This window comes from Coprinopsis cinerea (assembly GCF_000182895.1).
Source record: "Coprinopsis cinerea okayama7#130 chromosome 5 map unlocalized cont3.5, whole genome shotgun sequence".
Classification (NCBI taxonomy): Eukaryota; Fungi; Basidiomycota; class Agaricomycetes; order Agaricales; family Psathyrellaceae; genus Coprinopsis; species Coprinopsis cinerea.
This window is the reverse complement of record NW_003307540.1, coordinates 2,161,850-2,183,411: the sequence shown is the minus strand read 5'-3', so window position 1 is coordinate 2,183,411 and position 21,562 is coordinate 2,161,850. Positions and strand designations below refer to the sequence as shown.

General features: G+C 50.9%; 7 protein-coding genes across 7 annotated transcripts; 4 read left to right on the top strand and 3 right to left on the bottom strand.

Moving 5' to 3' along the window:
* Positions 1-752: 752 nt before the first annotated feature.
* Positions 753-2,873, bottom strand: CC1G_01327 (AFG1 family mitochondrial ATPase; the record flags this gene model as incomplete). Its single annotated transcript, XM_001837363.2, has 10 exons — positions 753-887; positions 940-1,059; positions 1,121-1,137; positions 1,207-1,234; positions 1,299-1,615; positions 1,673-1,782; positions 1,845-1,930; positions 1,990-2,295; positions 2,379-2,540; positions 2,589-2,873. 10 exons carry the CDS (start codon positions 2,871-2,873, stop codon positions 753-755), a joined length of 1,566 nt encoding a protein of 521 aa, XP_001837415.2.
* A 275-nt stretch (positions 2,874-3,148) lies between these two features.
* CC1G_01326 (urease accessory protein UreF) lies at positions 3,149-4,060 on the top strand (the record flags this gene model as incomplete). The annotated part of the gene is made up of 2 exons (XM_001837362.1): positions 3,149-3,713; positions 3,774-4,060. The coding sequence occupies 2 exons, from the start codon at positions 3,149-3,151 to the stop codon at positions 4,058-4,060; spliced, it is 852 nt and encodes a 283-aa protein (XP_001837414.1).
* Positions 4,061-4,120: 60 nt separating this feature from the next.
* Positions 4,121-5,292, bottom strand: CC1G_01325 (eukaryotic translation initiation factor 3; the record flags this gene model as incomplete). Its single annotated transcript, XM_001837361.1, has 6 exons — positions 4,121-4,207; positions 4,257-4,501; positions 4,560-4,651; positions 4,710-4,856; positions 4,910-5,167; positions 5,219-5,292. The coding sequence occupies 6 exons, from the start codon at positions 5,290-5,292 to the stop codon at positions 4,121-4,123; spliced, it is 903 nt and encodes a 300-aa protein (XP_001837413.1).
* A 165-nt stretch (positions 5,293-5,457) lies between these two features.
* CC1G_01324 (hypothetical protein) lies at positions 5,458-5,777 on the top strand (the record flags this gene model as incomplete). Its single annotated transcript, XM_001837360.1, has 4 exons — positions 5,458-5,478; positions 5,535-5,567; positions 5,623-5,702; positions 5,756-5,777. 4 exons carry the CDS (start codon positions 5,458-5,460, stop codon positions 5,775-5,777), a joined length of 156 nt encoding a protein of 51 aa, XP_001837412.1.
* A 235-nt stretch (positions 5,778-6,012) lies between these two features.
* CC1G_01323 (hypothetical protein) lies at positions 6,013-7,668 on the bottom strand (the record flags this gene model as incomplete). The annotated part of the gene is made up of 5 exons (XM_001837359.2): positions 6,013-6,767; positions 6,818-7,242; positions 7,293-7,440; positions 7,490-7,578; positions 7,646-7,668. 5 exons carry the CDS (start codon positions 7,666-7,668, stop codon positions 6,013-6,015), a joined length of 1,440 nt encoding a protein of 479 aa, XP_001837411.2.
* A 501-nt stretch (positions 7,669-8,169) lies between these two features.
* CC1G_14674 (beta-glucosidase) lies at positions 8,170-11,688 on the top strand (the record flags this gene model as incomplete). The annotated part of the gene is made up of 17 exons (XM_002911199.1): positions 8,170-8,247; positions 8,590-8,804; positions 8,858-8,871; positions 8,925-9,015; positions 9,070-9,136; positions 9,189-9,204; positions 9,258-9,333; positions 9,386-9,476; positions 9,535-10,041; positions 10,103-10,138; positions 10,194-10,539; positions 10,595-10,625; positions 10,675-10,710; positions 10,762-10,888; positions 10,949-11,040; positions 11,093-11,171; positions 11,227-11,688. The coding sequence occupies 17 exons, from the start codon at positions 8,170-8,172 to the stop codon at positions 11,686-11,688; spliced, it is 2,364 nt and encodes a 787-aa protein (XP_002911245.1).
* Positions 11,689-11,965: 277 nt separating this feature from the next.
* CC1G_14673 (tho2 protein) lies at positions 11,966-21,532 on the top strand (the record flags this gene model as incomplete). The annotated part of the gene is made up of 27 exons (XM_002911198.1): positions 11,966-11,983; positions 12,116-12,288; positions 12,339-12,563; positions 12,623-13,190; positions 13,303-13,443; positions 13,725-13,798; positions 13,958-14,007; positions 14,160-14,488; positions 14,539-14,666; positions 14,715-15,201; positions 15,255-15,350; positions 15,407-16,583; positions 16,657-17,051; positions 17,105-17,344; positions 17,393-17,623; positions 17,667-17,755; positions 17,807-18,108; positions 18,163-18,314; positions 18,369-18,432; positions 18,489-18,652; positions 18,735-18,919; positions 18,972-19,032; positions 19,088-19,302; positions 19,367-20,417; positions 20,518-20,682; positions 20,740-21,181; positions 21,235-21,532. 27 exons carry the CDS (start codon positions 11,966-11,968, stop codon positions 21,435-21,437), a joined length of 7,425 nt encoding a protein of 2,474 aa, XP_002911244.1. The 3' UTR covers positions 21,438-21,532.
* Between the last annotated feature and the right edge of the window lie 30 nt (positions 21,533-21,562).

The window sequence follows — 21,562 nt, the reverse complement described above, 5'->3', positions numbered from 1 at the left end:
TGCTGGTTCCTCAAGCCGCCAGCCGTGCTGGTACAACCTGGAACCCTTTCCAATGCACGGTCAAATAACCATTGAACACTGGACGGTCAGCTGCCTTTGTCCACCATGATGACGTCCGTAAAACTCGAAAACTAACGATTGCATACAGGAGATACTACTTGCTAGTAGTTCAATCACAAAAGAGAAGAACTAGATCAAGTTCAGACTGCAGTCCGACATCCGTACGTGTACTATTGTGGCTCTAGTACGTCGTAGTAGTATCTATCGCATTGACTAATTCCTGCTTCCTGTAAGGTTCCATAGCCATTCGGCTGGAATTGACTGTTCACAATAGATAGAGTCATGACCTGTTAATTAATAAATCCAGCCTGACCGTGATAAGATTTTAGTGTCCCGCGATTTCGGTGTCGTGAAATGTCGGTGTCCTTAAAAATTGTGGCGTCCTTTAGAAAGTGTCGGTGTTGAGCGTGAACAAGAATTGGTGTTAAAAAGATTTCGGTGTTCAAGAAAATGCGCTACACTTTACTTTGCCCGCTACTTATCAGGACCGCACCAAATAGAAGGCCAAAATGCATCACTAAAGGTGGAAAAAACGAAATATTGGTGTGGAATAATAAATGTCACGTTTGGCCGTCATAGAGTCCCTAAGTGTCCTAAGATTGGCGCGAAACTATATGCTGTTACAACAAAATTCCGTCGAGATAAACCAATCAGCATTCGGGTATATGAATCCCGCAGGCTGCTCGGGAAAGCTAGGTTTGACCAGCAGTTTCAGCCCATTCTTTGCTTCCCATCTGTACCAGCCGGGAACAAGCACGCGCAAACGCGAATACTTCTTCTTCGCCTGTGAACATAGAACTTGTGCCCACAACATCCGTGGTCAGACCCTAAAGCCCGATGAGCATCTGCTTACACATCCACTATCGAACAAAGACTCACCAAGTCGTCCATAACGCTTCGCATATGATCGTTCATGTGATGGTGCCCAGGCAGAGATTCATTGGGATCATCCGAGAAGACTTGGTAGACGGGGACCTCTGACGTGACAAACAGCTTGGTCTGAAAAAGGGGGTTCGTATTAGCGGCGTTCACAAGAGTTAGGAGGTCCTTAGTAACGTACTTTACTTTCGTAACAGGCTGTGTATGAAGCATTCAAAGAAAAGGTCATATATGCCCGACTCGGTGGAAAAGATGACAATCACTCACCGTCTATGAATGTGATGAACCGCCTGGCCTGAAGGTTTAATGCCGTGTTCAGTAAAACGGAAATGCACCGAAAGTCTTAGAAAATATCGTACCAAATCTTTCTTGTCCAATCCCATCTTGGGTATGTTAAGAATGAAGATAGTACTGAAGTTCTTCGTGATTTCCAAGTAATCCGCAGCGCTCAGCGGTTGGTTGCACAGGTCTTCAAATTCAAACTTGGCTACTTTGCTCGTACTTTCCGGGACGACAAGTTCTCGCCCCCATGTGATGATCTTGCGGTTTCGTATGGGAGGGTCTGAAGGGTCGGCGGAGGCAAATGAATCGAAAAGCTTATTGACCTCCTGCTCATTTTCAGGAGTGAGCGGATCATAATACACCTTGGACAGAGCGCGAGGAATGCGGCGATAGTCTGCACAGATGAAGCGGGTCAATTTAATACACCGAATTCAGGCACAGTCACGCTCACCAGTCCCCGAGTCTAGATCTGTTACTCTTAACTGGGTATTGAGGAGGTCAATCGCAGGGAGGAAACTCGCTCGCTGGATGCCGTTCTTGTACAAGTCATTCGGATGCCGACTAGAGCGAAGAGGGTCCCGTCTTAAAACCTGTGCTTCTAGGCCTTGGAAGGAGGCACTCACTTGGATGTCATGACCATGATTACTCCATAGTTGAGGAGGTTTTCCAAAAGGCGCCTCAGGATCATAGCGTCCGCGATGTCTGTCACCTGTATGTCCATTGTAAGAAGATCTCAAACTCCACAGGAACGAAGTATTGTATCCTTACCTGGAACTCGTCAAAGCACAAAACATAGGCTTCACGAGCCAAATCCCGAGCTACCGGTATAATGGGGTCACCGCCATCGAAACCCATAGCGATTTTGGCAGCATGAACCCGCTTGTGTACGTCAATCATGAACGCATGGAAGTGAACTCTGCGCTTGCGCTTGATTGAAGGAGGCAGAGTCTTGTAGAACAAGTCCATAAGCATGGTCTTTCCTGTTCCAACATCTCCGTATAGGTACAAGCCTTTCGGGGCGTTGGCTGGTGATGACACTGGTTCGGACGTTTCACGGCTGAACCAGCGAGACAGCTAGAACAGGTAACCACGGAAGAGCAGATTCAGTCAGTAACCCTAGTCGCCTCGCTATTTTTGGAAAGGACCGGTAGACGTACGAATGAATTGGCCCGGACCTCCTCTTCCAAAGGCGGAGGTTCGTATGTGACAAGTTGGTCGTGAAGTTCTTGAAGTCGCTCGATAATCCGGGTTTGGTGTTCGTCCCCCCGCAGGACACCGGAAGAAACGAGGTTTTGGTATTGACGTAGTGGCGTCAAGACCTCCGATCCTGCTTTTCGACGAATCTGTCAGCCTGCATCCTTTCGAACATAATTGCCTCGGAAGAGCTTGCCATCCTGAGTGGTGTTCTGTTTCGAGGGTTGTGGGGTTTGCGAAGGGGAAGGACGATTGGGTTCTTGGAAGAAAGGTACTTCTTGGGTTGAGGGCTTTACATTGGCCAGACTTGAATTGTAAGCCTTCCCAATAGACTGTTTGGCTGGAGTTCTGGCTGTGGCATTGGTGGATAGTGTTGCTCGTGGTGCGATCGATTGGGGTTGAGGTCGATTGGCCTGAGCAATCCTGGCTGTTGCAGATACACGGCGAACTGCCTTCATTATGTCGATGCTAGGTAAGGAGAGACCGCAAAGCAAAGCCTACAAGCAATAAAGACCCGGAAAAATCGAATTTCGTGGTTCCGTTCCGAGTCGTTCGTGGAAAGAGAGAGCACACCGAGTTGTCGAGAGCCGGAAAGCGTCGAGGAGCACTGGCGGCAAAAGGTATCGGCGAGTTCGGAACCATACAGAGTCACGTGAAATTAGAGTAACTTTGTTATCTTATCTCAGTAAGTTACGACTCTTTACGACGAACTCAAGCACGCACCAGGTGACTCATGGAGAATAATGTTGACGAGAGCTATCTTCTGTTGCTTCTCTCTGACAGCAATCTTCCTACCGGCGCATTCGTCGCTTCCTCTGGACTGGAATCGTACCTCAAACATGGCACCTCCACCTCCACCTCTGCCGAATCTCGAGTGTTGGCCTTCCTGAGAGACAGTCTGGCGTCGTATGGCAGGACATCCCTCCCCTTTGTGTCAGATGTCCATCGTGTTTTCAGGGCCTATATAGAAAGGGATGCCGAAAATGACAGTGAAGGCGACGCTTTGGAAGTGGTGGAGAAGCTCGTGGCACTGGACAAGATGTACGAGGCTCAGACCCTTAACCACGTTGCCAGGCGTGCATCTAAAGCACAGGGAGCCGCGCTTCTCACTCTTTACACAAAAGGCTTCTCGAGACCAGCTTCGCTGGCCCAGTTCGCAGATCCAGGCCTACTACGGCAGGAGAAACGGAAAACCACAGTCGTTGAGCAGTTTAAACTGCGCGTGCGAAGGGAAGACACGCAAGGCCATATGCCGATATGTTGGGGAGTCCTAACAGCAGCGCTGTCTCTGTCGCTAGGTATGTATACAGATCATCTAGGCCCTGCGTCGAAGACGGACTGACAACGTTAACTCACAGATCGCTCACAATATCTGCACTTGTTTCTGCATGCTCGTGGCCTACTGTCTGCAGCAATTCGTCTGAATGAGGTTGGACCATACAATGCCCAGCAAACTCTGCTGCACGCGGTTCAACCGTTAATCAAATCCGAGCTTCGCAAGTGCAAGGAGCTTCAGACGGGACTCCTTGCCGAAGGAAATGACGGATTTGACGAAACTGTCCAGGGTCCTGCCAATACCTGGCCCTTGGGAGAAATCCTTGCTACGAGACACGACTTGCAGCATTCTCGAATCTTCAATAGCTAGTTGGAGGGGAAACCCATGATCGCAATTGGTGGAATGAGAGTATACAATAGACGAATAAAATCACGGAGCGGAAGCCAATGCTAGTCGCGAGGAAACCTCTGCCTGAGCCCGAACGAGGTTCGCGAGATATGAAATCATCAAGGTGTCCTGAAGCAGAAATCAGTATACAGGATTGCGTGTGCTGTCGTCTACTCACTTGTAGGCTGGAATTGAACCCGCTCTTCTCCAGATCGTCGGTGCTTGCACCGAGGGTATCCATCAGATAACGGCCAATGGCAGCATCGCCCTTTTTCTCGCCTGCGAGGACGGCCTGAACATAGTTGAGAACGCGATCCAACATTCCTAGAGTGCTTTGTATTGATCTTTCGATGATTTCGAGGTCTGCGATGGGCTGGGCAGAGGTGGATGTTGACGAGGCGGCGGTGCCGGTCAAGAGATCAACTGCAGACAGATTAACGGATTAGAGAAAGCGCTGAAATGCTGAATGGATTACACTCACCCCCACTTCGTTCTGCTTCATGGAACTTCAATTCCACTGGGACTGGCACAAAGACGCAGTTTTCAGGCTTGGGGGAAACACCAACAGGTGAGCTGAAATGATGGCCGGTAAGCTGTCGATTATGCCCATGAAGTAACGTCAAAAACCGACCTGACGTAGGCAGTCACGCCAGCTTCTTGTCCTTGTTCGACACCAGTGTTCACAGACACCAGGACAGCTTGGTGAGGTGCAGTCTCTTGCGAGTAAAAGTTTTGGATCAATGCAGAATAGGTATTGAGGTTAGAGCCAGTCGAGTACCTACAATCAAGCACTTTGAGCTGTTTCCAATGATAAAATAGAGCCGAGCTCACCACCCAACGATGATTTCTTTTGGGTTAACCTTGTGATGCAGCTCGTACATCGTTTTGAGATATTCCATGTCCACCGCGACTTGCTCATCGGTCTCGCTGTGAAGAACAGCAAAGGAGGATCTGACCTCTACTTCATCGTCATGACGAGTGCCCAAGAGGGTTCCAATAACGCGTTCTTGAGAGTCTGCCCTCCTGAGATAATGGTCCAAGATCGAGAACAGGGCAACAGGGTGCACGGTGACCTTGGTCGGGGTGCGTCTAACTGACATTAAACTCTCTATTTTTCCACCAAAGAAGTAGATAGCTTACGGATTGGCCTGGAGAATCTCCGCTGGCGCTGGTGCGTGGATGTGAATCGCAGCGTTGGCTGGACCGAGAGGCATTTTGAGTGACCAAGGAAAGAATAATATCTAATCACAAAACTCAAAGGAACAAGGCTTGCCGAAAAGTTGGTCTCGGCAATTGCCGGCGTTCACGTCCCTTTTTCGTCACGGCTTTCGTTTCACTGTTCTTCACACCCACCCACAGCAAAAGGACCGGCCAGCAAAATGCCTTCAGAGGAGACAAGGGTACGTGTTTGAAGCCTTTGGAACTCAAGGAAGCGTCTCACATCTGTTTCTTATAGGAACGCATCAACAAAGTCGTTGAACTGAGCCGCGTATGTTGAAATTCTATGAGCTTGTGACGGGGCGCTGACTTGTTCCTTGCAACAGACGGTCATTCACTACGGATGGATTCCTTTCATCATCTATGTTGGGTTCACGAGGAGCAACCCACAACCATCTCTTATTAAGTATGTTCCACTTTGCAACTTTCCCCGACATGCAACTGACTGAAATTGCCCAGGTTGATCAGCCCGCTGGCATAGACGACCGCCACGATGTACTATTTTCTCTACCTAATTTCATCTTAATTCACCACACCCCAATGCATTGCATCCACAACGCGCATGGTTCAAAGACGAAGCAAGACATTAGTGAGGTGGGTTGCGCTCTATGTGTTTCTACTGAGAGCCGGGATTATATACGTCGTGGTGGTGCACTCGTGCACTCTGATCCCTCCGTGTTTTCGGTGGAGCCCCGTCGGTAACCGCAGTCGCTGGTTTACGATATCGAGCTTAGACGTGAAGAAGTGACAAGGCCAGATATGAGCTCGTTGATTTGCATGCGCTTGACAATCCGTTCGACCAATGCTAACGTTTGCTCAGACTTTACAGTTATAGGTATATTCTGCGCAAGTCTCCTGCTACCGTGATACGCTTGCATATTGGGCATTGCATATTCGAACCAAGGCAGCGCAGCCAACACTCCCGACAACACGTGTGCCAACATCCCGTGGATAGAGTGGGTTCGTTGTAAGGGTCGAGACATATTCGACACGTCGGGGAACTCGACGGCACTTGCGTGGTTTCCTATGGGACATTGAATTGGTTTCGTTAGGAAGGAATGGACTGTGACGGGAGCACTCACGAGAACTTTAATTTTGGCTTCCAGCGCGGCTATGTGAGCTCTCTTGTCCCCCTTCTTCCGAGCAGTCTCGATTGCAACGTGGATTCGACCCAGTCCTTCAATCCCATCGTCATGCGATATGGAACGGGAGGCTTCCCCATCTGGGTTTGGTCCGGCCGCTGACTTCCCATTAACAGGCCTCTCCGGAGAATCATCCACGACAACTTCTTCGTCGTTCTCGATATCAACATCTCCGTCAGCACCGTCATCCCCCGGTCGACGCTCCGTAACGGGTAAGATGTCCCCTTCAGTGAACTGCTGCTCCCCGTATACAGCTTCATCGTCACCGTCAATGTCGATCTCCTCGTCAACGTCCTCGCTCTCTCGATTCCGCCGATGAAAACCAGCACCTACAAGAACAACTCGGTACCTTTCAAAACTGCGGAATCGAGCGACTTACCTGGAAGGTCACCGACATACAACCCACTCCCGGTGTTGCTCAAGCTCTCCCACTCCTCTTCCATATTTGCTCGTTGTAATGCAAGCTCTTGTTGCCGGGCTTCCTCCAGCCGTTGGCTCTCATTCGCAACACAAACGTCTACATGGGCCTCCAGCACCCCTTGATCCCCTCGAACCGTCTCCGAGCAAACAGGACATACAATCTGTCCCCCGATGGTTCCCCTTGTCCATGTGTCATGGCGGGTAAAATTATCCTCCTCTTCCTTCAGCATCTCCTTGAGCTTTGCGTGTCGTCGTTTTCGATGTCGTTTAATAGCCTGTATTGTCTTGTTGGTTTCAACGAGTTCGTCCATGCCAGTAGTACGCGGTGCGATGGATTTGCGAGCCTTCTGTGCTGAGCGACGTCCCCGGGAGCTTGGTCCGGGCCTACTCGGTTGGTTAAAATAGCAATTGCAGCGTAGAGAAAGGACACTCACTCGTCTCGCTCGTCATAGTAGGGCTCCTCCGACCCTATGTGTTGTATTATCGCGTCTATGCGCTCAGCCTCTAGTTCGGCATGTTTCCCCAGTAGTCGTAAAGGAATTGGCTCATTGCATATAGGACATGGCCTCGTCTCTGCGCGTGCTGTGTTGAGTGAGGGGGGTCGTCTACATGGTATAACAGCGAAGCACACATTTGTTCTTCTTCAATACCGGTGCAGATGGTATCGAAGTCGTCGGGTCGTCGTGTTCCTGGGTCTCCTCGAGAGCGCGTTTCTTGCCCCTGGTGGAATACGAAGTTAACGCTTGCATCACTTGCTGGGTGTGGGTTGAAGAAAAAAAAAACTGACTTGGCGACTGTGGACAATGTCATTCTTGAGTTTGGCGCCTAGTAGAAATTGAAGGCGCTTATTAGGAATATAAAATCCTATATTGCAGGTGGGAACGAGGAGTCAAGGAGATGGATGAGGTTGCACCAATTCTGGATGCGGGTGAGCGAGTCGAAACTTGGGCGCGGGACTTGTGAGAACGCGACATCTGGCCAATCAAACATCGGCCCCTCCCCGCACTTTTTGATCGCCACAACTTGTCCCTCGGCCACCATGTTCAGCAGTCAATATCCGAATGGGCAAGCTTGTTCTGTCTTTTCGTAGCCGACGATGTGGCAATACATACTAGCGAAATTTTCTGAAGAGAATGTTGGGCGCCAGGCACTCAGTGCCTCCATGTCTACTGTCAACTCCCTTCGAGAAGCCTTGACGGTCATGGGTTTCCGGGGAAATTAGAATCCGGCTTTCTGGTGCCCAATCGCCTCTGCAATGGGATAAAAGGGCTGACCCGAACTCGACTGCTGGATATCCCCCTCCCCGTTATCATGCCTCAGTCAATCGATATTGATGCTACACTGCTCAAGCTCTCTATAAGGGAGAAGATCAAGCTGTTGACCGGCAAGGTAAATCGTTATTCTTTGTGCTCAGATAACCAAGCTCAAGATGGCGGGCGATAGGGATGGTGGCACACTGAAGCTATTCCACACGCTGGAATATATTCCATGAGGTTCAGCGACGGACCTAACGGGATTCGAGGGACCAGATGCAAGTTCATGCCAGGCGTCACATTGCCACCCACCAGCTGACATTCCAGTGAAGTCTTCAACGGCGTTCCGTCTACCTGCTTTCCCTGCTCGACCGCCATCGGTGCGTCTTTCGATGTTGGTCTGGCCTACAAGGTCGGACAGGCGTTGGGAGATGAAGCCCGTGCAAAGAGTGTGCCTTCTTGAACCCATCTTGTCCAGGGCTACTTTCTGACGGACTTCCCAGGCACCCATCTACTGCTGGCACCCACCATTAACATTCATAGGAACCCTTTAGGAGGACGCAGTTCCGAGTTCTACGCGGAAGATCCTCACCTGAATGGATTTATTGCATCTGCCTATATCAATGGTGTACAGTCGAAAGGCGTCGCCTGCACTATCAAGCACTTCGTCGCTAATGATCAGGAGACCGAGAGGTTGGTTTGATTCATGGGTGATATACAGGGTGCTCATTTTCATCTGCCGACAGGTTCTCGATTAGCAGTACGTGTCCTTTCTTTCTATGGACCATAATTTAATTCGCTGACTTTGTATAGGCGAAGTGGGAGAGCGTGCCTTACGCGAAGTATACTTGAAGCCGTTTCAAATTGTGATTAAGCATGCAAAGCCTTGGGCTCTTATGACTGCGTAGGTATCTTTCTCCAGCGCAATTCGGTCGAACGTCGCATTGACCCAGGTTAGATACAATCGGGTGAATGGCGTCCATGTCTCCGAGGATGAGCACCTCCTCGATGACATTCTGAGGAAGGTGCGCCCTTCGCAGCCATGGCAGTAGGCTTCTTTCTAACCATCGAAAACAGGAGTGGGGTTATGAAGGTATTCCTGTCGAGAACATTGTTGACCCTGACCTCTGAATTCTATGGTCCTAGGTTTAATCATGAGCGACTGGAATGGGGTTTACAGCACGACTGCAAGCATCAAAGCAGGTGTCGATATCGAGATGCCGTAGGAATTTTCCGTTCAGATGTTTCGACCCTGCTGATATCATTCGCTCCAGTGGACCGACTGTGATGAGGGGCAAGGCTATAGAGCGAGCATTAACTGCTGAGAAGCTGTTTATATCCGACATCGATGCCCGAGTCAAACAGGTGTGTATGTCCTCGTTCATCTTGATAGATCTACGCTTTTCAACCAACCAAATTCCAGATCCTGGGGCTTTATAAGCGTGCTCAAGAATCTGGTATCCCGTTCGATGGTCCCGAAGAATACAATCAAGACCCCGGAGTTAAGAATATCCTCAGGGAAGCCGCGGCGGAGTCTATCGTCCTGCTTAAAAACGACAAAGGGATTCTACCTCTTACCAACACGGTCAAGAAAATTGCAGTCATAGGCCCGAATGCGAAAGTCGGCGTTCCTTCTTGCGGTGGTTCTGCTCGAGTCAGGTCCGCCTACACAGTGTCCCCCCTCCAGGGAATCAGCGCAGCAGCAGAGAAGATCGGTGCCGAAGTTGGCTATAGTCTGGGCGCTAGTGCCCACAGATATCTTCCTACAATTGGACCTTACATGTCCCAACCCGGAATACTCCTCGAGTTCTGGAACGAGAAACCATCACCGGACTTTTTGAGCACCCAACCAAACCTAGGGGATAGGCTTTCTTCTCCAGCCTGGACCACTACAGCTCACGACACGGAATGTTTCCTCGTGGACGGCGTGGTGAGTATCCTTCCTCCAAGATACCACTCTATGTGCCGCATAACTGATGACAGTCCGTCAGGAAGAATCCAAGGTAAACCTCACGTGCTGGACTCGAGTAAGTTCGTGGAACCGATTGCCAAGTCGTCCCGCTCACCAACCCTCATTTGAAGTACACCTGTACTTTCATACCCGATGAAGATGGGGACTGGGAGTTCGAACTCAGTATTGCTGGCGTAGGGAATCTGTTCTTCGGAGGCCAGCTGGTCATCGACCTCAGCACCAATCCTCCTCTGGGAGGATCTTGGTTCGACCTTGGAACGAAAGAGGTTCAGACTGTTGTTTCTGGTCTAAAGGCTGGGACGACCTATCAAATCGAAATACGGACAAGCTCGGAAGACTTTGTCGACCGGGGACCACCGTTCCCCTGCTGGGGCGGGTTGCGACTTGGGGCAGCTCGGAAGATTGATCACCAGCGGCTCGTCGAGGACGCAGTTGGGCTGGCGAAAGACTCGGACGGTAACGTGGTTCCGTAAACTTTCTAAAACCTCAATTGAATGAAATTATCCATTAGTTGCAATTCTGGTGGTTGGGTTGAATAACGAGTACGTGTTGTCCTCGTTGTGTGAGAATCATTACTGAAGAAACCTTCAGCTGGGAGAGTGAAGGTTACGATCGGACAGACCTAGGGTTCGTACCGCACGGATTGTAGGTGTGAAAGGTTTTGACCACATTCTCCAGACTTCCCGGAAACACCAGCGAACTAGTGGCCGCCATCCTCGAAGCAAACGAGAATGTGGTAATTGTCAACCAATCGGGCTCTGCAGTGACTATGCCGTGGGCCAATTCCGCGTCTACTATTCTCCAGGTGAGTCTGGGACCTGTCATTCAGACTTTGTCGCGGCTTCGCTGATAACGACTCACGAAGGCGTTTTACGGAGGGGACGAATTAGGAAATGCTCTTGCAGACGTTTTGTTCGGAGTTGTGAACCCTTCGGCGAAGCTGCCTTTGACTTTCCCGTAAGCAGTAGTCAACCATCGTTCCAGCCGCAGCGCCTTAGACGCTTTGCAGATTACGACTGGGAGACGTACCTTCGCATGGTTCATTTGGGACGGTTGTTCAAGAGCCAGGGAAGGTCCTCTACAATGAAGTAAGCTTTTCACCTACACGCTCCGGAAAACTAGTGACTTACGCCTTTTCACCAGGGCATCTTCGTAGGATATCGCGGATACGAGGTTAAACAAGTTAAACCCCTCTTCCCATTCGGATTTGGCCTCTCCTACACGAGGTTTTCTTACACCGACCTCTCCATTTCTGCCATCGCTTCTGGCGGGAACTTCGATGTCTCCCTCAAGATAAAGAACAGCGGAGACCGCGACGGAAAAGAGATTGTGCAGGTTTATATCTCGAACAAGGCTTCTCAGCTTGCGCAACTCGTGAAGGAGCTAAAAGGTTTTGTGAAGGTCTACCTGAAGGCGGGCGAGACCAAAGCCGTGAAAGTATCTCTCGACAAAGAGGCGTTGGGATATTATGACAGTCGTCGTCGACAATGGGTTGCTGCGAGAGGGACTTATGAAGTCCGCGTTGCAGCCTCGTCGGGTGTGGATGAGGCTGCCCTGGCAGCAACGATCGAGCTGGAGAATGAGATTGTCTGGACAGGACTTTGATCTCAACAGTCATGTAAACATCCCTGTATACACTCAATATAATGCATGATGCCCTTTGTCCTTTATTCCTTCGCTTGGTGGGCAGCTATTTCTGCTGCTAGGAAACGAACTTGCGACAGCCTTGGGAGCAATCCGTGCCACCAGTGATCACCCCTAGTCGGCCCTTGTTTTTTGTCGTAGCACTTCTTCTCTTCGACTCTCATGGCATTCCAGGAATCCGATAAAGCTCTGGCATTCAGGCGATGGTTTGAAGGAAACGGAGGCCGTCTCCACAAAGATGTGGTCTACATTGAAGGTAGAACCTTAGCACATCTACGATAAACTTCTCCTGAACTGCTCCGACCTTCGCTGTCCATTCAACCTCTGCCGACCTGATTCTGATAAGGAAGCTGGATCCAAGGATGGACATGGTCTAATCGCTTCTCAGGACATCCCTGCAGATCAAGAGATCGTCTCTTGCCCCGTTGGACTTGTTGTAACGCCGGAATCCGCTAGAGTAGCGATCACTGGGCTGCTGGACCTCCCGGACACACTCTCTTGGAACTCGCGGCAATGGATATCCACTTACCTCGCGCTACACTGGATTGTGGACCACAAGGAGTGGGTGATTCAGGTTCTCTGGATTGTATATGTCTAATAGTCAATTCTAGGCTTGCGAAAACAACCCTAATCCATGGGCCGTATGTTAACATCTTGCCACCCTCTGAACAACTCTCGACATCCACCTACTTTACGCCTGAGGAGCTAGAAAGATTCAAGGGATCAAATCTGTATGGGGCTACCCTGGACCGTCTCCGCGAGTGGCAGTCAGAATGGAAACAGTGCCAAAATATCGTCTCTGAAAAGAAGCAGGGATGGGGAAGGAAGTTCGAATGGTATGGTTGTATTTATTGGCATACACGAGCATAACTCAGACTGATCCACGGGATAACAGGAGTCTGTATCTGAAATCAGCAACCTATATTTCGTCGAGATCGTTCCCTTCCACTCTTTTGTCGCGCAATCCATCGTTACCGGGGCTCGCCAGTGACGACGAAACAGAATCTATACTCCTTCCGGCGATCGATTTCCTGAACCATGCTCGCGGACAGCGGGTGTCCTGGATAGCAAACCAAACGCAAGAAGATGGCAAGTCCGTCTCCAGCATTTCGCTCATAGCGCACAGCGCCATTTGGACTGGCCAGGAAGTCTTCAACAACTATGGTCCCAAGCCCAACTCTGAGCTCATCTTGAGCTATGGTTTCAGTATTCAAGACAACCCCGACGATAGCATTATCCTCAAACTTGGTGGCACTGATGGTAGAAAGTGGATCATTGGACGGAATGCCACTGGAGTGGATGGCTTGTGGAAGGAAGTCCTTGAGAAAGTGTCGGGAGAGGAGTATGCCCATGCGGCGGGTGACTATGAAGCTGTATTGGACGCCAGTGGAATGCTGCAGGATATGGTCAAGATGTCTTTGGAAAAGCTCCCCGGATTGGAGGAGCCGAATCTCGCGGACTCGGTGCGGCCCCATGTGGCCTCCATGTTGCGGGACTATGTGCAAGGTGAGTGATTGTGATCTGCGGGGCGTTCATTTGCTAAGGAAATTAACCCAGGGCAACGTGCGATATTAGAGTCGATACTGGGTTTCGCGGAGACTAAGGAGCAGGAAGGGCTTGATCTGGCGAAAGAGGCAGGCGTTGAATTGGTATTCGAAGATGGTCCTGAGGATTGAGATCTTCACCACTTGTAGCCTGTTAAAATTCGGACTTTTGGTGAATTCTTTACTCGCACCCCCCCCCCCCCCCCCTTTTAGTCTCAGCTAAATGACGAGGAATTTGGCGGCACCATGTGTTGCACAAGGACTCGGGAAACCCCTGTTGAAACGCTGCCATTAACTACTAATAGTAACTACACGTTGGAATAGATATCACGCACTGGAACGGATATCACGCACTGACGCGCGCTTACAGTTCTGACTTACATCAAGTCCTGACTGTACTCAGCCTTGAAATTTTGCTTCTCCAAAGCTTCTGCTGACTGCATTATCGGCTAGACCGAGGAAAATCCATGCGACAGTAATTTCGTGCTCGCCTGGACGGAGTACCTCTCTGTGATCCCAATTTCGAAGTCCGCCGGGTCATGTTTGGTTTACCTGCCAAAGCCAAACAAAACAGCGGAGCGCGGGGCGTGGATCACAACTGCCGCCTGACACGAACTTGCATTGCGTATTCGTTTCTTTCCTTTACCTTCTGATTCTTCAAGAGCTGGCCTATGGATATTGTCAAGAGCGTCAGACAGTGTCTGGCAACATGGTCAAAAGGTGGAGATGTTGAATGGTGAGCCTACCTTTTGGGAACCAATTCCAATTGCGCAATTCATAACAAGGCTTCTCGTTTCAGCCGAAACATCCTTTTCGCAGCGCATTGCAATCCTTCAGACCCAGAAAGTCTGAATGTATTGACAACGGCCTACCATACCCTTCTTTCAGCCGTATTTTCGGTGTGGGCACCACAACATCCTCTCACTGTTCAAGCTTTTGTCGAATTCGTTCGTGGCGTATTGGTGGCCCTGCCTTCATCTTCGTCCGACACTTCAGCAATCCCAAATCTCGCCAACGTCTTTGGAGACCATCTTGTCGATATAATATGGACGATAGATGCTCAGCTCGACGAATTTCTTAACGATGCTCGAAACCAAATCACTGCTGCTGGTCCAAGCTCGCCGACCACAACAGCATTGCTTGCCAAGGCCAGTAAGGTCAAAACGAATGCTGAAAACGACAAAGAGAAGTTACAGACTATCGTCAAGGCATTGCTGGTATGCTACTCACTTGTAGTCCTCTGTTTTTGTCTTAAAGTTTTGTCCAGGAATCTGGTATCATCAGTGCCAACTCGTGTCGAGAACGGTTGGACTCTGCCGTCCTCTCTGGCGTAGGACTCATTGCCGACAAGGGTGCCTGGGATAAGAAGGAAATTCGCACCAGGACGGGGATCTTGTACGTCCCATTAACACCGATTTTCGCTTGGTCCTGAACGCCGCACAGCTACAAACAGAACAAGTTTAATCTCCTTCGAGAACAATCCGAAGGCTACAGCAAGTTAATCACAGAGGTGACTAGCAGCATGGGCCCTCCGCACTCGCCACAAACTGGTCTTCCTACTGAACCAGCCTCCGTCATCGAATCCCGCGCCCGCCCTGTCTGGGAGAAGGTCATCAGTCTAATTGGGTACTTCGATTTAGACCCCAACCGCGCTTTGGACATAATCCTCGACATATTCTCCTCTCACCTTACGACTCATTACACCTTCTTCCTTGCACTCCTCTCGTTTTCACCTTGGGCCCCTCAAGTTAAGCGCCCAATGAATATTCGGGAGGGAATGAACGTCGACGTTAATCCTCCTTCCTACACCGGGAAATCGTTCGACGAGATACTAGAGACGAGCTCCAGACACACCCCTATATCAGACGATAATGCTCAAGGCTCCCGAGTCCTGGCGCAAGTCCTCGGGTTCAAGTTCGTTCACTATCAGGTAATTACTATATCCTTTATTTAACGCGTCCACTCAATCCTATTTCATTGTAGACGCTTTCAACTGAAGCGACCCCAAGAACCCTGTTCTTTCTATCCTCTCTCCTCATCCGCGAAGGGTACTTGACGCTGGAAGACATATATCCGCACGTAAGTTTCGAAATGCAGGGAAGCGACGCTGGACTCACATTCTCTCCGCTTTGAAGCTTTCTCCGGCAGACGACGAGATGGAAATCGAGCACAAGGAATATCTTGCCAACATTCAGACGAGGATAGCTGGCGCAAAGATGAGCGCCCTAGCTATGGCAGGTCCTCTTGAATCATCCGGTCCCGAGGCTCAGAGCAAGACGAAGCAATCAACGCCAATGGATATCAAAAGGCCTGAGAGGAATCAAAAAGTGGGATTGTTGGCGGCTCTTCTTGCACTGGGCGAGTTGCGCCCCGCTCTCTCGATCCTCTCTAGGTATCCATGGCTCGTGGACACCCGCCCAGAAATAGCCGATCTTTTAATACGGGTCATGGAGGTTTCTATTGCCCCCTTGTTCGACAAAGCATGGTTGTCCAGCGTACCTCCCACCAACTTCAACCAACCTCGTTCCCGCTTCGGGTCAACCGGCGTTGTTCGACCAAGTCCGCGCAAGCCCACCCTCACGACATGGGCACCCACTCCTCCCAGCACCAGTTCGACGGACTTCGTGTTCTTCTTCCCTACTTGGTCAGACCAGGTTCCCGTTGCTTCAGATGCAGACATGGAAGCTGTCGTCGAACCTTTGATGAAGTTAGTCGGGCCACACCTGTCCAGGAATCCTCACTTCATCTGCAAGATCATACGCATTGGCAAGCACCAGCTTCAAATCAACAAGGAAAAGAAAATACCAGAGTCCACCCCTGAAGAGACACGGTCATTGTGGTTAAGGATCATCCGCCTCTACCTCCTTCCCGCTTTGCCGCTGATTCGAGGCCACACCATCTGTACCGTCGAAATGTGGAGCATTCTCCGCCCGTATGATTTGGAATCTCGCTATCAGCTCTACGGGGAATGGAAGGCCAAGCTGTACAAGTCGCACCCAGAACTTCGTGTGCGACAAGCCCAGGTCGACAAGGAGTCGAAAGACATCTTGCGAAGGCTTTCGCATAATACGATCGACTCGCTATCTGGGAGCGTCGGTAAATTGTCCCACAGTAACCCTCTCATCATCTTTACGCACGCTGTTAATCAAGTGATGGCGTACGACAATTTGGGAGCCGTGGTGGTAAACTCGTTGAAATTCGTTACCTTGATGGGATTCGACATCTTGGTCTACATAATCCTGGAAGCGTTCTCGAATCCCGACAAAGCTCGTGTCAAGGACGACGGGGTCAACATCGCCGACTGGTTACAAAGTGTGTTCTTCGTTCGTCATCTGGATATACGGTCCCATCTCAAGTTTCATATCAGGTCTCGCCTCGTTCACAGGAATGTTGTTCCGGAAGTACTTTACGGACGTATCCCCCCTCCTTAAATACGTCGCCCACCAACTCTCTCAGGATAAGACCTCGGAACTCGTCGTTCTGCGGGAGCTCATTTGGAAGACAGCAGGCATCGAGCCTCTTCCGACCTTGTCAGATGTGCAAATCGCAGCCATGGCCGGAGGGCCCACTCTTCGGGTCCAGGCGGTGGCGCCTACGACTCGTGGGGTGAAACTCGACCCTGCGGAGGTCCATCAGAGAGGAGCTGCTCGCATGTGCGGTGCTTTGGCGGAGTCGGAATTGACCCTTCCATTACTCGTTCAGATCGCTCAACAAAGACAGTCTTGCCTATACAAGGCGCCAACCGCTCCGCTGAAGTCAATCGCGAGCCTTTTCGACTCAGTTGGTCCATCTATCTCTACCACCGCATCGCAGCAGCTGACACTGTCCGACAGACCCACGATGTCCTCATGCAATATCTTGAATTGCTGACAACACCGGAATATCCCCCACCTGGTCCCGCCGTGCCTCACGGCAACGTGTGGTTGAAGTCTGTCACCAATGGGTTCAATGCCAAGATGACTGCCTATGCAGAGAAGATCCTCCCCCCTCTCGAAGAACTGGGAGAGAAATATGGGATCGCAGCCCCCGTGTGTATGCTCATCATCCGACCTCTTTTGCAGTACAAAATTCTTGTGAGTATATGTTCCCCCTAAAGTAGCGGCTTCTGACAATTAGTGCAGAGGAAGGCTTTGGCGTTGGACCAGCAAGAACGCATTGCCAACGAGGAGGCGGAAAAGCGTCTTAAAGCGGCATTGACCGCAAAGCGTGAGCCTGCAAGTAGCACTTCCAGAGTGGCTTCCCCCGTATTGGCTACCAATGGAGACAAGCCCGCGAACGAGCAACAGAGCCCACCCGAGGAGAATGCAATGGACGTGGACGCGGCCGTCGTTCCCACAAACCAGGAACCAGAGGTACTCTAACAGGCATCTGAAGATCATTCGCAAGACTAACCAGACGAAGCAGAAACCATGGTTGCCGGAGCTCCAGGAATTGTTCGAGCCCTTGAAGAAGATTGTTCCAACGAATGCTTACGATATCATTGGGTAAGGGTACCTCTCCCGTCGCATTGACCGGGATTCTGAGCATCTCAACAGGCCTGGCTTCTACCTGACATTCTGGCAACTTTCGACATACGACCTTTCGCCTCCCATCGCTCGATACAATGAAGAAAGTAACGCCATTCAAGCATTAAGTCGCGAGGAGCAAGCCAAGGCCAACCTTGCTGATCGATCGGCTGACCGTGCAAAGCGGAACATGGCTCCTTTCCATCGTATTCGAAGGGATAGAAGTTACGATTTTATTGCACTCCTTTCACAAGATCTCAAGGACCAGACAATATCTCGTGCCTTTACGATCAAACGATTGGTACGTGAAAAGCCTCATTGGTTTGCACATTGTGAGTCCGACGACGTATATCACCAAGAGTCGTTTTGTTCACCCTTAGTGATAGCCACCAAACCGGCAATTCTGGTCAATGCCATTATCGAGCACTGTATTCAGCCTCGCGCCTTGTTGTCGCCCATGGACGCGGATTTCTGCGCTCAATTTATCAAGGTCCTGCAAGGTACCCCCGGTTTCCACACCTTAATGTGCTATGACAAGGTAAGTCGCTGCATTTACTTCACAGCTCCTTTTCTAAGTAGTATACTCTCATAGCTTCTTGGGGAGCATGTCAAAGTAGTCCTATTCTCGTGCACGGAATCTGAAGCCAGGAACTACGGTTCGTGTTTCTCCTGAACGCTGTTCAAAGTATCGGGTTGCTAAAGACAATGACAGGGCGATTTTTGTTGGGGATCCTCACGGACCTTTACAGGTGGCACGCGGATGAACATGTCTATGAACAGGAGAATAAAATGAAGAGCGGCGGAAAGCACGCAGGCTTACAACGAACCCTGTCGAATAAGGCCAACGATATCCTGAACTGGACAACATTCCACCAGGTGATGCGGAAATGGCACCGAAAGCTGTCCAAGGCAAGTCCCTTCTTGATTGACATGTCTTAAATTACTTATTCGTCTACAGTGCTTCGTGGATTGCATTCAGACTGGAGAGTTTATGCACGTCTACAATGCGATCATCGTGCTGAAGGAAATCATAACCGTCTTCCCACTCGGTGATGTCTACGCCGCTGGCCCTGAACTCGACGCCGTAATGGATAAGCTCATCGAAACGGAGGATCGCGGCGACTTGAAGATCTTGGCCCGAGCGTACGTGGATTTCCTTTGCGTACCGACTGCTTGGCTTACCCGCTTTCTATAGCTATTCGGCCAGCTTAAAGAAGCGCGAGCCTAAGTGGCAGTCGCCCAAGCAAGCCGTGAAGGTGTGCAGATACTGTCTTGAAACGAGAGGTCGAGTTCTGATAAAGACTTGTACAGGTCAACGGGCCGTCTGTCGTTCCCAGTAGCACGAATAGCCCCGCCCCTGACCATCCTCGAGCAAATGGGCCGGCAGAAGAGATACGCAGGGCTGCATCGCAGCAGCCACCTCCATCTGCCCCGTCTGCTCCTCGAGCCCAACTTAATCAACTTCCACAGCAACCTAGTCACGTTTCATCTGACTCGTTGCATTCGACGAAATTGGCTATGGAAAGGTAGGGTGGTTTTCATATACTGTTTGGGTTGTTCGTTGAGGGCCCTTTTTCACAGTATCCCTAGACCAGAAGTGGTAAAAAGGGTTCGAACAGAAAACAGGGGAGCGGAGCCATCGCGGCCACCTTCAGATACTTCCGCGATGGACACCACTCCTTCCGTCAGGCCCATGTCTATCCCGGTTCATATCTCCGGGGAAACACACCCACCTCGACCCAATATGTACCCTCCAAGACCTCCGCAAGTCGGGTCACCCATACCTGTTCTCTCCAGCACTCGAGACGGCCGCGAATTTAACGACAGCCGCCGAAATGACGACAGGAATATTCATGTCCATACACCAGGCATGCCACCTCCTTCCAATCCCAGTCAGACTCCATCTGCGCAGGAACTTCGGGAGACAGCGAGGCAAACCATGCAGTATCGTGCCGACAAGTTGGACGTACGAACCCAGTCCAATTCTGCGGCTCCTTCACCAAGGATCCGGTCCTCGTCTCCAGCTACAAGCAGTGTACCGGGTACCAGGGAGGCCAGTGCTGACAGCCGAGAGAGTGGAGGAAGGATGCGCTCCGACCGTATCGAACGTTCCGAACGAGGCAACTATGAACCAGAAGATCGTGACCGTGACCGCGACCGCGACCGCAAGGAGTCCTCCAGACAAGAGAGGGAGACTGCCACTGTGAGCCGCCGTGACAGTCTTACCCACACACGGGAACGAGCCAATCGAGACCAGGCGTCTGGACGAGATGGGGAGAGGGAAAGAGACAGAGATAGGGACAGGGATAGGGACCGTGGACGAGATCGACATGGGGATCGAGAACGCGACAAGGAGAGAGATAGAGATAGGGATAGGGATCGTGACCGTAGCGAGAGGGATAGAGATCGTGACCGTGACCGGGACAGGGATCGCGACCGGGATAGAGACAGGCATAGGCGGGATGATAAGGACCGGGACCGTGACCGCAAAGAGCGCGATAGTGGCTCCAATCGGGGTGGAGGCAGCTCCAGTGGTAATCTCGACGGACTGCCCAGCCGGCCCGAGCCATCCAGACACCGACCTTCTGCCCAGAACGCTGATGAATCACTAGGCAAGCGAAGACGACCAAATGATGACGATGTATGTTGCCTTTTCTATTTCTCCTTTTTCTGGAGTTCTCACCTGATCTAACCATTTGATTCCCCTTTTTGGCGCAAAGCAGTCTGACCGCGCTTCGAAGCGAAGTTCACGCAAGGATGGGCATAGGGATTCCGATAGAGGGCGAAGGCCTGGTCAGGAAAAAGACGCCCATGATCGCGGCCGTGGTGAATCGGATAGGAGGCGGAAGGAGCGGGAACCTGAGAATAGTGAAGCGAGGGAATCTCGTGGTAGTGCACCGGAAAAGGTAAGAGTACAGGATCCTTTCCCTTGGTATGGATGCACTGACTGCGACGGTAATTAGGCTCCAGAGAAACGGGAACGACCCCCATTAACAACGTCGGGTGGTGGTGGTGCATCATCTTCTGGTCCACCTCCCGGGCAAAGTCCGTCGTCCAGTTGGCCACCTCCGCCGCCTATTGCACCGAAAGCCATGGTGGGACTGAGGGAACTGGATGCCAAGAAGCGGGAGAGTAGGGAGCGAGAGAAAGAGGAGCGAGAGAAGGAACTTGAAGCCAAGAAGATCAGGACGCAGCAGCAACAGGCAGCAGCAGCAGCGAGAAAGGCGGCAGCAGCGTCAGGAACGGCTCAACCTGGGACTTTGCGGTCGAGGATCAGCGATGCGCCAGATGAGCCTTCTCGGCCTCCGACGGGACCTACGCACTGGCGAGATCAACTGCGAACGCAACAAGCTCAACAGCAACAAGATGATGATAGGGATGGTGCAAGGAAGAGGACAGCGTCTGGTGAGTTTATCTAGTTCGTCTGAGACAAACGTGAGATACTGAATATGCTCCAGAACGAGAGAAGGAAGCGGCTGAGTCTGCCAGTGGATCTGCAGAACCATCAACCCAACCCCCGAAACGTCCGAAGATTAATCGACATCGGTACACGGGTGGTGGAAGTGGACCTGCAAGTGGTACCGGGAGCCATGCCCTTGCTCGAAAGTTGCTGCCAATCGATCCTCACGCGGGCGACAAGAGCCAGCGACGACAGGATTGATTTTCTTGGTTAAACATAGCGCTAATCTATAGCCCCTGTATTGCATTAATCCCATACATCCGATATTACTGTTAGTACAACATATTTGAATCCTTTTTTTACATTGGGATCTCTAAATCATCAAA